This window comes from Haliotis rufescens, unplaced genomic scaffold (assembly GCF_023055435.1).
Source record: "Haliotis rufescens isolate VD_foot unplaced genomic scaffold, xgHalRufe1.0.p SCAF_11, whole genome shotgun sequence".
NCBI lineage: Eukaryota > Metazoa > Mollusca > Gastropoda > Lepetellida > Haliotidae > Haliotis > Haliotis rufescens.
In genome coordinates this window covers 30,723,901-30,740,203 of record NW_025963791.1, presented here as the reverse complement: position 1 = coordinate 30,740,203, position 16,303 = coordinate 30,723,901, and the positions used below count along the sequence as shown (strand labels likewise).

Sequence of the window (16,303 nt, the reverse complement as noted above, 5' to 3'; positions counted from 1 at the left end):
GTTGAGGATTTATAAGTCATCTAATTTACCATGTCGACAGTGATTAAAAAAATATGGCAAAAAATACATGTTTTCCCATGCACCGCGAAACTTATAAAAAAAGAAAACCAATTACAGTTTCTTTGAAAACGTGATATTCCTAATCTTCTCATTAAAGTCATATAAAGGGACATAACCCAAACACTCACACAATGATACCCTAATCAGGTTTCAGAGTTATCTCTCTTTGTGACATCCAGATTTCCAACTCCCCTAAACCTTTGACTGAAACATCGTCAAGTATTTGAAAACATCCAAATCCGTCCTCGCAAACGGTGCAGATAATACAAAGAAAATCTTAGTTAGGAACTAGCAAAACAGTATCTCACGAAGCCGGCCATTGCATCAGGCACGCCATGAAACCTTACAAGCAGATGTGAGGTAAAATCAACACACCACTGTAAGAGGATCTAGGGGGTGAAGAAAGCCCTCCTCTCCTGTCTCCTATCTTTGGTAACATCTGCCTATAGGTGCGTGCTCTCAAGCATTTTATGTGGGGCCCAAAGGACCTGTAATGTGATCCTCAAAACAACATGCTCCACCTGTTTTGAACACAAGAGGGGTGGTGCTTTTGTTTTCCTATACAAGCTTCTTCAACCTTGGTTATGCTGTTGGCCTGATGCTTCCAGGAGATAAAGACTGCATTGTTTCCTTATAATTTGTTCCTAACGAGAGGCAGACACTTGGATAATGAATTTAGATTCTATAGAAAATATTAGGGCTTTAGGATGTTTACTCGTTCAAGGGGAAACATCTTTAAGCGGGATGATTGTTTGGAATTTCATAAGGGCATGAAACAGGAATGTGAAATATATATATACACAGATAACATAAGAGGGGGGTTGAGAACCATGAAGGGATTTTCTGTTTCGTGTCTATCCTCTTCACAGTGAATGAATGAATGCTGCTGTTTGTGGCAAATCAGCAATATTCCAGCTACATCACAACCTCTGAATAGTCTGAGCCAGGCAATTCAGTGGTTCATTCCTCACCACCTGCCCTTTTCCGTAGCCTGTAAGAAGACTCGTCCCCTACCGATGAATGTTATGTGTTTAAATATGACAAACCAATCAGAATGCGCGTATAACTTCAGGTACTTCGCTCAAAGAATCCCTCAGGAATAAAGTTTCGTTTTACATATGTCTTGCATCTAAAAATATACCCAAGATGCTGTTAAATGTATTCAGTCATATTGTATAACACCATCGGTCCCGATGTGTTTTAAAAAGCATTTGGAATATGATATATGGGGGAAAGCTATGTGAATCATTATGCAACGATTTGACAATTCGTTTAGCTACGCCCGTTATGCTTAGTCGGAACCCAGTCTGAAAACAGCCACAAGTCGCTATTCGGCTTGTGCTGGAATAATACGAATTGACCATAAAAGTTCAGTGGTTAACAGCATGATTACCTAACAACAATGTCAGGGAATTGTGACCATATAAGCTTAGTCTCTGAAAATATATTATTTTTAATGAAATATGCAACTAAATTAAAAGTGAAAAGAAGCCCAAATGAACCTGTGAGAACTCTAGACTTGCTTCATTTCGGGCTATAGCATTAAGGCTTGGCAGAAGGGCAAGCAATATGGTTCAGGGACTGTGAAACAGATTAGGGCTCTATTCTGCTTTGGAATTTCAAGGGGTTGTTTAATCAACCTGATATCCTGATTCTGATCAGCTGACTTATCACGACTCTTGTTTTGGAGAATTTACTGCATCTTGATTCCGATTTACAGATTTTAGTTCAGACACCCCCAACAAGGATGCTATCATGCAACCATAAACAATATTCTCCATAATGGAGCCATAAAGGTGTGAGATCAGACACTGAATATTCACTTCAGTTGAAAAAGAAATTACTATATCATATTCCATATATTAATTCCTTATACAAGTTAGACATGGAGTACTCCTGAGGCGTCCAAAACACAACAAATTTGAAATGCTATTCAAACAATCAGTGATAGATCTGGTTACCTGTTACTGTCTTTGTCATAAAACCTCATTAAGATTCTCAGATTAATCGACCAGGACCCTTATTTCATTCCAGAAAAGCATCTACCACCATGAAGAACATCAACTTGTCCAATCCTAAACTAAAATTGCTGAACAAGGAGCCTAGTCCAAAAGCAAGAGATCTAGTACTTGACAATGTCTGATACAGCCACAAAATAATCATTTGATCATTCACAAAAGAACATCGCCAAAAACCAGCTCTGAATACGGTATCTTTGATGCCGAGTTAATGAGAGTAATAACGGCATACATTATCTGTAATGATCTGTCACAAGAGTTGACCCTCCCTGAGGCAGACTCCCCAGCTCAATTGCTCGCCATATTACTGTCACAATTAACACTTCTAATCCCTCCCTTTTTCTTACATGTGACTTTCATTCACTTAATATCAAAGCTGAGGGCACAACATTTACTAGCAGATGTGCTTCTGGCAAGTTGATTATTACTGAGAGTAATCTAGGTTATTGTTGCTGGTAATACTGGTGTCTCATACACCGATTAATGGGCCATCACTGGCTGGACAGCCGATTCATATAGGGATCACCAGTAGTGGTTCACAGGAACGCATAGTGTTGAGGTGGATAGGCATATTGGTTTTCAGACAACACATCCTCAGGCTTAGACTGCTGCAACATATTGATCTATGGGGATTGTCATTTGTTGCAAAGGTCTTGTCATAGTTGCCTATGTAAGGTTTCCAACGGTATAGAATACAGAGTTTTTAATGGCACATTTTGGATCTTCACATACCTATGTATGGTTTAAGCCTTGGTCTGACATATCCTGTACAATTTCAAGGTATGACATTCACAATCCTTGGTCGAGACAAACCCTTACATAACCTATGTCTTACCCCAAATTTGCTTGGCCACCCATGCCCCACTCTGCACCTCCACCCACCCAGGGAGGATACTAGCCTGACCCCTGACTCCTTCTCAGCGATCAACGCCCACTCTACACCTCTACCCACACAGGGAGGGTGGTAGCCTGACCCCTGACCCCTGACTCCTACTCAACCACCCATGCCATCTCCACCCACCCAGGGAGGATGGTAGCCTGACCCCTGACTCCTACTCAACCACCCATGGCCACACCTCTACCCCCCAGGGAGGATGGAAGCCTGACCCCTGACTCCTACTCAACCACCCATGCCCATACCTCCACCCAACCAGGGAGGATGGTAGCCTGACCCCTGACTCCTACTCAACCACCCATGCCCACACCTCCACCCCCCAGGGAGGATGGTAGCCTGACCCCTGACTCCTACTCAACCACCCATGCCCACACCTCTACCCCCCCCAGGGAGGATGGTAGCCTGCCCCCTGACTCCTACTCATCAACCCATTCCCCACTCTGCACCTCCACCCACCCAGAGAAGAGCTCCAACTTCACGTACCTGCAACAGGGTGCTCTCATCATCCCCTAGACAGCCGTAGTCCCAAGACTCGGTGGTCTCATCCTCCAGATAGTTAATGGTGACTGCTGTGAAACACTTGCTGTTGGGTCGGGCCATGCACGAGTTGCTTGGCAAGTCACTCATTTGTGGACATTGGTTACAGTAGCAGCGCAGACCTAAACCTGGAACAAAAACATACAGTCAGCCAGCTGGGTCTCAACACATATCTTGAAAATACACTGTTTGGTTTAACACTGCCTCGGTTAGGTGAAATCGGGTATACCATTGTGCCCATCAAGCCCAAAATAATTCACTTATAATAGCGACGTGCACGTGTGTGTGTGGCTGCTTGTACTAGTCCAGACTAATTCCTATTTTATAGTGCTTCCCCATGAGATACCATGCAGCAGCTTAACATGAATACCCCACTCAGATACAATATACTGACTCCGAGCCGACCAGTCCTTGTTTTAGCCCCTTAATCGAGCACCAGCAGGGTAACAACAAGTACCATCTTTTAACTTATGTTGGTATGACGCACCCTGGGATCGAACCCCTGGCAGACGCTCTACCACTAGATGACAGAGGTTGTATGTAACACTGCTTGAACAGTATTTCAGTTATATTACATCATGTCATGTTAAAGAAAACTAACCACACTTTCTGTCAACACATAGGCAATATATACTGAACCCCAAAAGAAAGAACCAGGCTTTATGATGACTGCATGCTGATCTGGTATCGGTGCTGTAGTTTGTAGATGCTTCACATCTACACTTGTAGCATTGGCAATCATTCATGCAGTCTGGCCAGCATGCAGTCGTCATAAAGCCTGGTTTCCCTGATTCTTTGTAAGTCTTGGCATGGCACTAGTATCGATAAAAGAATCTTGGGTCCACATTTTGGGGTGACGTTTATCAGAAAAGGCACAAGGAAAAGCAAGTGAATTTTCATTTTCATGGAAAGCATTTGGAAGTTTGTACCATGGATGTTTGTTAAGCTGGGTTTTTGCGACCCACTATATCCAAATTTGAGTCACTTTTTGGAAGTGACATTAAATTTGGATACAGACTAACGTCAAAAATGGGATACCTCCCCAAAATGCATTGATATAACAACGGGGGACTTTCATGAATTATTTTCATGAAGTGACCTTTCTTTGGCAGTTCAGAACAGCTAGCCTTTGTTGTTTAACACCGCACTCAGCAATATTCCAGCTATATGACGGCGGTCTGTAATAATCAAGTCTGACAATCCAGTGATTGACATCATGAGCATCGATCCACGCAATTGGGATACGATGACATGCATCATCAACCAAGTCAGCAAGCTTGACCACTCGATCCCATTAGTCACCTCTTATGACAAGCATAGTCGCCTTTTACTGCAAGCATGGGTTGCTGAAGACCTATTCTACCCCGGATCTTCACAGGTAAAATCAAAGGATGAAACTGTTAAAATAATTTCAACAAAGGACTTTCCTGTCATAAAAGAGACACATTCTTAAAAAATATCAGTTGACAGAAAAAACAACAAAATACCTATCATTAACCCGACACCTCCACACTGAGTGATAGGTCATCTATTAGCACTACAATAATCAATTTAACAACTTCTTGCTAATAACGGTCCCAATTACAAACAGTTATAATATCTCTTTCAAAATCGGCTGAGTGGGAAGCAATTTCCCATTTCAAGTTCTTATTTTGATTACCACATTCTACAAAGAACCAACTACTTTTCAGACAAAGTGTCATGACATTCCTCCTAAAATATTTCCTGAACATTCTAAATGTGTCGCTGATATTAATGAATATCTACTTCAAGTGCTAACTAAAAATATTCTGCTAAATAATCAAATTCCATCACGTCCATACTTTTTATTTGCATGAAAGAAATATGAAAAATTATGCTAAAATCAGAATCAATAGCCGTAAAGATTGACATCAAAGAATCATGGGAACAATGTATCAATAATAAATGGAAACTTGTTTTGTTGAACAAACTTTTCATAGTGTTTTCATCACAAGTGGCTAAATGAAAGTACAACACGATTGGGCCCGTAAAGACGGGTAGAAGTGGTCTTCAGCAATCCATGCTTGTTGTTAAAGGTGACAAACGGGATCGAATGGTCAGAATTGTTGACTTGGTGAATTGTTGACTTGGTGAATACATGTCATCGTATCCCAATGGCGTGGATCAATGCTTATGATATCAATCACTAGATTGCCTGGTCTGCACTCGATTATTTACAGACCGTCAGCAAATGGCTGGAATATTGCTGAGTGCATCATTAAACAATTAACAAACAAACCAATAACACTATGGCCAATGTATCATCAGGGAGTGAGTGAAGTCTATTCTACATCGATTCCCGACACGGGTACAATGTGTGAAGCAACTTTCTGGTCTCCCCCGCCATGATATTGCTGGAATATTGCTAAAAGCATCATAAAACCATACTCACTCACAATTCAATAACTAACCAAATCTGAATTTTTAATTTTTGTTGTTGACATTTTGAATAACAATTAGCCCATCCTTGAAAATGACCCAATCTAAAACCCTGAATACTAACAATGATTCCTGTATACAAAACTGTTAACACAGCGAGTGATCTCCTTGTTTGCCTCAACAGCTAAGTGTGGCTTGGTATACAGTAAGCACGTCTGTCAGATGTATTTCATGTAACTTCCATCACACTGGTGAATATTTTCATATATTCATATATTTCCCCATAATTCACCAAACACTTTCACATAGTCATCTGTGTATTCATCCAATATTCACCATGAAATCAATATATATTGAAAGCTTATTCCCCTCACCTTAGTGCTCCCTACTAACTTCATAATACGACTAATGGGATCGGGTGGTCAGGCTTGCTGACTTGGTTGATACATGTCATCGTATCCCAATTGTGTAGATGGATGCTCATGATGTTAATCATAGGAATGTCTGGTCCAGACTCGATTATTAACAGACTGCCGTCATACAGCTGGAATACTGCTGAGCCAGCATTAAACCCCTAAATTTGAAAAAAGGCCACATTTTCAAAGACTATGGGGCAATCTAACATTGTGCTATATATGGCAAAGGGTGGGTGTACCTCTGGAAAAATTTAAAATTTTCTGATAAAAGACCCATGTCAGAAAATTTCTAGATTGAGCCCTGTATATATGAAAACCTGATATACATAGGAACAAAGTATAGCCTTTGCTATAACAACTAAAACATTGATCCACGGGCAGCCTAAGAAATAGGCAACTTAATAAATCATCCTTCTAATGTCAACAACATTAATCAAAAGTGTGAAATAGTTTAATACCATAAACGTCAAAAACAAATTTATAACCATGAATAATATCCCTAACAATCCGTCAAGTCGTCTCGATTCTTGCTTGAATGAATGCTGTGCCCACATCTCACCAAGACGTTTTTCTTACCCCACTTCAATGTGTTTAAAAAGCTTTCAGTTTCTGGTCCTCTGTTTGTTATTTTTTCCGACAACCAAATGTTTGGCAATGTTTCCCAATCTTTAAACTGTCAGTCATAAAAACACAACGCAACAACATTGAGGGTGAAAGAAATATACAGTCGTATGTATAAAAATAGATTTCACATGTGGAAAACATATCCCTTAACATAAAATAATACCAAACATTAATACATTTACAGCCAAAAAAGTTAGCTACAGGCGTATACAAAATATTTAAAATATTTCAAGCATGAGAAAATGATAGCACTGCAAGCAAACCTGGGCCCCTTCAAACATCAACATTGAGAACGGATTTCTTTTGACCTGAACCATCTGGGATGGGGGTTGACATTCCGAAAACACACAAGTCTGATAATATTGCACCACCATGCAACTTGGCGATCAGTTGGGCGACAGTTTACATGTGACAACACTGTCAAAACACAATGCTCGATTGTCACCAGGCTTGTAACGGCAACCATGCCAGTGACTGGCGGCCCACCTTTGGCTGGTGGGATTACTGGCTGCAAACATGGGGCGATGTTCGACAAAATTGGACAGGAAAAATTACACGACCGGTGTTCCCCTTTGAAGCTTTTTTGTTGGACTGTTGGTTGAAGGACTGTTATATTACGTCTGGTTCCTCATTCAAGTGTCTTTTGAAATTATCTTTGGATGGTTGACCATCATTTGGATATATTCAAACTTTCAAGCAACAAATACACATATCGGTTTGAAGGAATATGAAACAACAGCACAACAGAATTTGCTTATGAAATATGTGCATGCTGTGTTTAGGAATTTTATAAAACTGCTGTGGCTATATCGGAATTTGACATTTATCAAATATGCATATAAACTTGAATGTAATTAATTGACTTAAAACATTACTTCAGAAATTCCTCATTCATGAACTGTCTCTGAAAGTAGTTTTACCATGTAGTGCTTTATATTTTAACTAAAACTAAACCATGGACATCTATGTCCCCTTCTTGTGATGTGTGTTTTACGAGTTTACTCTCAATACGAGATGCTGAACAAATAAAGCTTCTTCCCTTGGGTGATCTACGTGATAACTGGCTGGCCCCTTGACGAGGCAGACAGGTTGCTTGTTGCTCCTGACTAAAATCATGTACATGACTTCCCTGATCCCTGATGTTATCAATCACAGTACACTAAAACCAGCGTACATTTCACCACAACCTGTGTAAATAGCAAATCACCCAAACAAAAGAATTCCCTTAATCTCCAAAGTCCTACCTCTGCTACACATTCCATTTTGCCTTCTGTATCATACCAATTAGGAATTTGATTTGAAACTTCAGTCCCAATTGAAACCTGACATGTGAGTGTCAAAACAAACCCAAATTCACGTGGTGTGCATCTGCTTAGCGCAATGCATACTAGAGACATCAGTGATAGCCCAGCTTTTCACTTCTGAGTAAACAGAGATAAGTAGCATACAAATGCTGACTTGTTTATTGAGGTAAACTAGCAACTACAGCAAGCAGACAGGGACAATGTTGTCTGACTCGGACTTCTCAGCTGTCATTACGCTTCCACTCATATACACAACCCAGATACAGCGCTCTAACACTTACCTTGTTGATCAACACCCAATGCTTGCCTTCCCATTTTTTAACATTGCCACAAATGTTAGTTCACTTTTCATACTTCCCCGTTCCTAAATGCAATCCAATTATTGATATCTTCAACAATTCAAAACAAATACTTCAGTAACCTGCCAATTGTTAGAATTATTAGGATCAAGTGAGCACTGCCAAAACCTTTCTCTTATATTATTTAAAACTACAATATCATGATATTGCAGTAGTCGAAAGTGTAACCAACGTCTATCGCACCAGAAAAATATTGGCTAAGACAGGTTTGAGTGAGTAAGTGAGTATGGTTTTACGCCATTTTTAGCATTATTCCAGCAATATCACGGCGGGGGACATCAGTAATGGGCTTCACACAATGTACCCATATCGGGAATAGAACCCGGGTCTTAGGCGTGATGAGCGAACCGACACAAGACCGGTTTGAAGAGTGTACCGGTACTTGGTTACATGATAAAATAAGTCAGTAGGGACACATGACCAACTTGTTATTATATTCATCAGAATTACTTTGAAGTTTCTTGAGAAAGGTTAAACTTACTCAGCTGCATATTCCCCGTGGAGCTGAGAATGCAACTGGAATGCACACAGATATGTTGACTTGGGTAATAATGTCATGCACTTTAAGTATATCCTGTGTGATGTGGAGTCGTGTGTTTAATAAATGGGCTATTATTATTTATTATTCCAAACAGCCCGATCAGAAAGAAAATTAAATGTTTCCCTAACTGTATGTTTTCCAGAGAAACAAAACAAGCAAAAAAATATACAACTCAAACTACTCGATTCTTTCACATTACTACAGTTAATCTGTCATGCCTTAACTTTTTGTTTGTTTGTTTGTTGTTTGATGAATATTCAGCAACATTCTAGCCATATATATAATAATATGGCGGTCTGTTAATAATCGAGTCTGGACAATCCTGTGATTGACATCATAAGCATCGATCCACACAATTGGGATACGATGACATGCATCAACCAAGTCAGCAAGCCTGAGCACCTGATCCTGTTTAAGTCATCTCTTGTGACAAGCATGGTTTGCTGAAGACCTATTCGAACTAGGATTTGCATTTTGGTAGTATATATGCCATCCCCATAAGAATCATTGATGCATGTATCTCGCACCAACTGCATCAGTAAAACATTCTCATACAAAATATTAAATCTGCATCAAACAAAAAGTGGAATTCTTCACACAGTTTACATAGTTTTTCACGTCCCAAGAACAAAGACCACCCATACCAGCTTGCTCCATTGCCTGGGACCAATCATATTTATTTATGAGTCTGCGGGCCATTTGTTTATATTCATGAGCCTACGACACTGTTTCAGTTATCCAGAAACAATGATGTATCTTTGATGAACACCCACATATCAACCTGTTGCTGATGCGTCTTGTATAAAGAATCTCACACTTATGTCTTCCAAGATCAAGTTTATGAAGACTTGTTGATAAAGTTATAAATATCTAAGGCTTGCCCAGAATATTTTTACTTCATCAATGTGTTTTGACATATTTGAGCTTGGAAGACATGAGGGTGAGACTCTATTATCATCCCAAATCATTCTTTCAATGTTTTTGGTTTGTAAACAGTGATAATGAATTTCAAGTGTTCCAAGGCATTTATTTGATAGGCTAACCAAGCAACACTTTTTGGTTATTATTTCCATAACATCCCCCACCCACTCCCAACAATTACACCACGCCCACTACCAGACTACTGTTTCCTGATTGGCTGATAATGGAATGGGTGGGGCTTGTGTCGCATTATTGCACTGAATGATGTCACTGATTTTGTGTCGTCAATAATTTTTTGTGTTAATACTTAAAAAGCAGTCTGTGAAGTTATTATTGTTGACTTATTAATTCATAAGTATTGACTTCAGTCTATTTTATAGTTTATGGAAGTATAAAGGTAACAGAACAATGTGTACACTTTCCGTAAATTTCCAGAAGTGACCACACTGATTTAAACCTTTATACCCGCACAACCGCAAAAAATATTGAATATTGAAGTCAATTCTTAAATAATCAGTGTATTGAGTTAAAAAAGAACAGCTAACCAGCTTCAGTGGCAGAGAGATAAGTAATGCCATTTGATTGTGACGTCATGGTAATGGATGATGTCACAATGGTCTGCAAAGCATTGTCGTGCAATTTTGTCCCAAGCAATATGGCCTGTGAAGCCAGTTTTGGATGACAAATTCCATTTTTGGAGATAACAGCTTCAGGTCGCCCTGCACTCAAGATACTAAGAAGTTTTGAAATTATTTCACAGACCACGAACTGTCAGAAACTTTTTGCCTCTGGAAAAAACTGAGGAAAATTGCAACAATAGAGTCTTTGTTGAGCGTAACGATTTAGTCATACAACTCATATTTGTCAGGACTAACTTAAGAAGGATCCCATTTAAATTAGCCCAACAATCATTAGACAAACCCAATTCCCACACAACTGATTGACTAATGGCGTAAATAAATGTCACTGTGGGTCGAATGTCAAACCAGCTGGGGGCTTGCTGAGATATCTGTGGAAGCAGTTGGAGTTGAACAACAGTCAGAGGATTGACCTGGAGTCAATGGACCTGAGCTAACGCATGGTTAAACACTTGAATGGGTCAACAACTCACTGTAGGAATCAATACGTCATAACCTACTTACATCGGCAATTTAGCGGACGTCAATTTTCAACATGAATTCACCTAATTATAAAAGAATGATCATGATGATCAATTATACAATTTATTTTACACAAGAGGAACATTTCAATTCTCGTAAGCATGCCAACTGGTTTTCACACCAAAGCTAGGCAGTGTCTGTTCAAACTGAAACTGACTTTACAACACTTCTCTCTGCTAAAATTCAGAATAAGATAAAGGAAGGATTCTGATTAACCCTGCAATAATTGGCTAATCTCATACATGCCTCATGCATCCTGGACAAGACATATCCAGTGACTGATGTTATGGGCGACAATCCACGCCATCCCAAAGACTCGCACATAGAAAGACCCAAGTAAATCCCTGTAGCGTGTAGACAATCATAATTCCTGTACGTTGCACCGACCTACCTACCTACCTACCTACCTATGACAGTCAAAGTGCTTTTGAACACTGCCTGAATTCACAGCCAGGCAACAAGGACAAGAAATGCTATACAACCACTGGTCAAGAGCCAATGGACATAAAAGTCTGGTCAAGAGCCGATGGACATGATGATGGTCTGGTGAAGAGCCGATGGACATGAAGGTCTCGTCAACAGTCCATGGACATAATGAAGATCTGGTCAAGAATCAATGGAAATGAAGGTCTGGTCAAGAGCCAATGGACAAGAAGGTCTGGTCAAGAGCCAAGGGACATGATGAAGGCCCTGGTCAAGAGCTGATGGACATAATGAAGGTCTGGTCAAGAATCAATGGACAAGAAGGTCTGGTCAAGAGCCAATGGACATGAAGGTCTCGTCAAGAGCCAATGGACATGATGAAGGTCCTGGTCAAGAGCTGATGGACATAATACAGGTCTGGTCAAGAATCAATGGACATGAAGGTCTGGTCAAGAGCCAATGGACATGATGAAGGTCCTGGTCAAGAGCCGATGGACATAATGAAGGTGTGGGCAAGAGCCAATGGACAAGAAGGCCTGGTCAAGAGCCAACGGATATGATGAAGGTCTGGTCAAGAGCCGATGGACATAATGAAGGTGTGGGCAAGAGCCAATGGACAAGAAGGCCTGGTCAAGAGCCAACGGACATGATGAAGGTCTGGTCAAGAGCCGATGGACATGATGAAGGTCTGGTCAAGAGCCAATGGATATGATGAAGGTCTGGTCAAGAGCCGATGGACATGAAGGTCTGGTCAAGAGCCGATGGACATAATGAAGGTGTGGTCAAGAGCCGATGGACATGATGAAGGTCTGGTCAAGAGCCGATGGACATGAAGAACGTCTGGTCAAGAGCCAATGGATATGATGAAGGTGTGGTCAAGAGCCGATGGACATGAAGAGTTGAACATATGGTCTGAGCAATCCCATAGCCTCTACTGTTCACGGATTGGAAATTCAAGTCGTTGGTGATTTCTTGAAATGTTTGGTGGCAGTGTTTCATCACTGCTTTTCCTTGTACATTGACAGTTGTTGATGTCATTGGTAATCCATGATCATTGTACCTTGGCTTTGCTGAATTCTCTTTTAGGCGATCAGGTAACATATGGTTTATAAGTTTCCTCCTCATAATGACAACCCCTTCAGAAAAAAATGGATTATCTATCTCTCAGGAAAGGAAGAAATGTTAAAGTTCCTCGCTGAAGGTCTTATATTCCAACACTCTCAGTATATGAAGAAAATCCTCAGAAATCCTTCACTGAGCTATACATCACATATTAGGGAGAAAACATAAAGGTCATGATTTATCATGCTCCTATTATCTACATCAAGCCTTGTGACTTAACCTTGTTGTTGACAACTACAAAAGCGTTCATCAATTTCTTCACTCTGCTGTCATCTGGGAAATCAGTGAGCACACTCTACATATGATACATGTTAAAAATACTACCAAAAGAAAGTGGGGAAAGGCAGCAAATCAACATTGTATGCAGAAGGTTTTTTTAATTTCTGTTAAGAATTGAAAACTAAAACATCTTAAAAAGAATCAAGTTTTGAAATGAGAAACTAAACACAACTAATTATATTCTGAACTATGTCAATTGGTCATTAATAATAAAAAGGATTTAAAAAACAATACATAAATACTGATCCTGCATTGTTCGGATGACTATACATGTAGGATACAGCCCAAAAAGTCATGATTAGTTTGAGGACCATACATAACTCAAACTTAATGCACGTGCACAGATATTGGAGAGTGTTCTCGTCACCGAACACTGATAAGAACTGGACACATGAATGTTTTAGAGTCTGAGCAAAAGTACTGGAGGTCTTATCGTACAAGAACGCAAAAGCATGTGCAGACCTTATGTGGACAGCAGTGTATAGAAGTGTTCGGCATGGCAGGGTACGATTCAGACAATGATGAATATGGGCAAAAAAATTCATGTGCACCATAACATATCACACTAAAATAAAATCGCTGAGGGTTTTTCAGAATCATGCATGATAATGACATGTACAAACACTTTGTCATGATTACCCACGATGACCCTGTAGTTACACGTGTAACCGGTCATTGCATGCATAAAATCCCATGTGTAAGAAACACATGATTCGTCACACATTCACAATACACGTTGGAATGAGTCAATTTAAACACAGAGTGAATTGTTGAAGTGTTTTAACTGTGAAAAGCAACTTTACTGACGGCCAAACGTCGTAAACGTTATGCCACGCCTATCTGAAAATAAGCGGTTGCGTGAAACTTAAATGCCGAAAGCTGAACTTTGCTCTAGGTGTATGGGGTTATCGTAACACCATTCGGTACCAACAGACTGGCAACACCAGGGACTGACGACCTCAGGATATTCATGAATAACGTCACATCACAAGAACTGCACTTCTGGCATGGTCAAGACAACATCTTAAGGTAAGTTTACAGGACCGGAGGTTAGTCCTCTTAACAGGTGAGTCAAGGTTATCTTGAAAACAGTGGTTGCCATCAGCGTGTTTATCGACGTCAGATATAACGTTACGCTGCCGCGTGAGTTCAATGTTCTCCAATCAGTGGTGGGAGTGTAATGGTGAGGGGAGGCATGACTGCACATGACAAGACCCCTTCAGTGATCCTTGATGACAGGTTTATGGCACCGTTGTCACTGCTAATGGTGATCACACCAGAAGCTTACTTGTGAACTGACAACTGACCCCACGCCACTTTCAGCCTGAGATGACATTTACAGAGGACATGTGTTGACAATGTCATGGTGAATTCAGGTTTGGTACTTTGGTATAAAGTGATCACAAGGATGAGGTTCTGTCTAGTTACATCCAATTTGAACCTAAAAACAATTTGGACCCCATCTCTTCAAATCAAAAGGTCCTTAGCAGAGTTAGACATCAAACACAGACTACAACTCCTGCAGTAAGTTATCATGATCATCATATCCAATCATGACCGAAGGTCAAAGCCATAGAAATTTTTACAAAATTTTTGTGCATGTCAAACCAAACAAGACAAAGTCAAAGATCTTCGAATTGTTCACATTCATTTCCTATTTGACTTGTTAATCAAGAAGCCATGACGATTGATGATTGTCCCTTCCACAGCCAGCCAGCTGATCAATCAACATCCTCCCCACTGTAATCACATGCTAGCCCAAGCGGAGCCATTCTAAAACCCTCATGCACCTCACATCCACCTCTTCCTTCTAAACCACCCATCTCCCTCTTCCTCCATCCCCACTGTAATCACAGTGGAGCCACTCTAAAACCCTCATGCACCTCACATCCACCTCTTCCTTCTTAACCACCCATCTCCCTCCATCCCCACTGTAATCACAGTGGAGCCATTCTAAAACCCTCATGCACCTCACATCCACCTCTTCCTTCCAAAGCACCCATCTCCCTCTTCCTCCATCCCCGCTGTAATCACAGTGAAGCCACTCTAAAACCCTCATGCACCTCACACCTACCTCTTCCTTCTAAACCACCCATCTCCCTCCATCCCCACTGTAATCACAGTGGAGCCATTCTAAAACCCTCATGCACCTCACATCCACCTCTTCCTTCTAAACCACCCATCTCCCTCTTCCTCCATCCCCACTGTAATCACAGTGGAGCCATTCTAAAACCCTCATGCACCTCACATCAACCTCTTCCTTCTAAACCACCCATCTCCCTCTTCCTCCATCCCCGCTGTAATCACCCTGGTCTCAGGGTGGGCTTACTTCAACCACCTCCCTGGAACATGTATGTTATGACTGACTGAAGTAATACCAGTATCAAAAAATTACCATAGACATCTCCCAACAAATCGGCCAAACATTTGAGATTTTAGGTTCTGTTTTTGTGGCTAATATTTTCTTTGGCATAATTTTGTTTTGGCTAAATCCAGTTAACATGAAAAATTATATGCTAATTCAGGATAAAATGCAAAATATTTACTATGAAGCGATGTTCTTTGAAGGTGTTTGAAGTGGCCCGAGACCACATTCAACACACTTGATCTAATGTAATTTAAATTATTTTTTTATTACTTTTTGGAGTATTATCCTCTTTTCCAATTCTTGAAAGATAGAGCGGTCAGACAGATACAAAATAAATACAAATTATTTATTTTATGTTATTGATGATTGCTGTGTTCATTATTTTGGGCTCCAAACACTTGGATCCATAAATCAAAAACTGAAAAAAAGTGTCAGCTCTCTGCACCTTTGACCACAGTGCCACTTAAACCTTAAACCTGATTATCTCTGCAAGAGGGAGCTTATGAGTGAACAGCATTGCAGGTCACATTGTTTGTTTGTTTGTTGTTTAACGCCGCACTCAGCAATTTTTCAGCTATATGACGGCGGTCTGTAAATAATCGAGTCTGGACCACACAATCCAGTGATACCATGACATGCATCCACCACGTCAGTGAGCCTGACCGCCCGATCCCGTTAGTAAAATTGTATGACAAGCATAGTCGCCTTTTGTTGTCTTCTTACACGGATCTTCGCAGGTAATACAGCAACGTTGATGTAGATCACACTAAGCATGATAAGAGAAACTGAACTCACTAACTGCTTGCAAATTCTCCATAAAAATCAGCCCAATACCTCCATACAATAAAGCCCTTCTTTCTCACACCACTGGGTGTG

The 16,303-nt window shown here is 40.4% G+C and overlaps 1 protein-coding gene across 1 annotated transcript in view; it reads right to left on the bottom strand.

Moving 5' to 3' along the window:
- Positions 1-16,303, bottom strand: part of LOC124132568 (bone morphogenetic protein receptor type-1B-like) — a 77,748-nt gene that overhangs the window by 50,045 nt on the left and 11,400 nt on the right. The window contains exon 2 of the mRNA XM_046496533.2: positions 3,457-3,638. Coding sequence (XP_046352489.1) covers positions 3,457-3,638 — 182 coding nt within the window. The remainder of the gene's footprint in view (positions 1-3,456; positions 3,639-16,303) is intronic.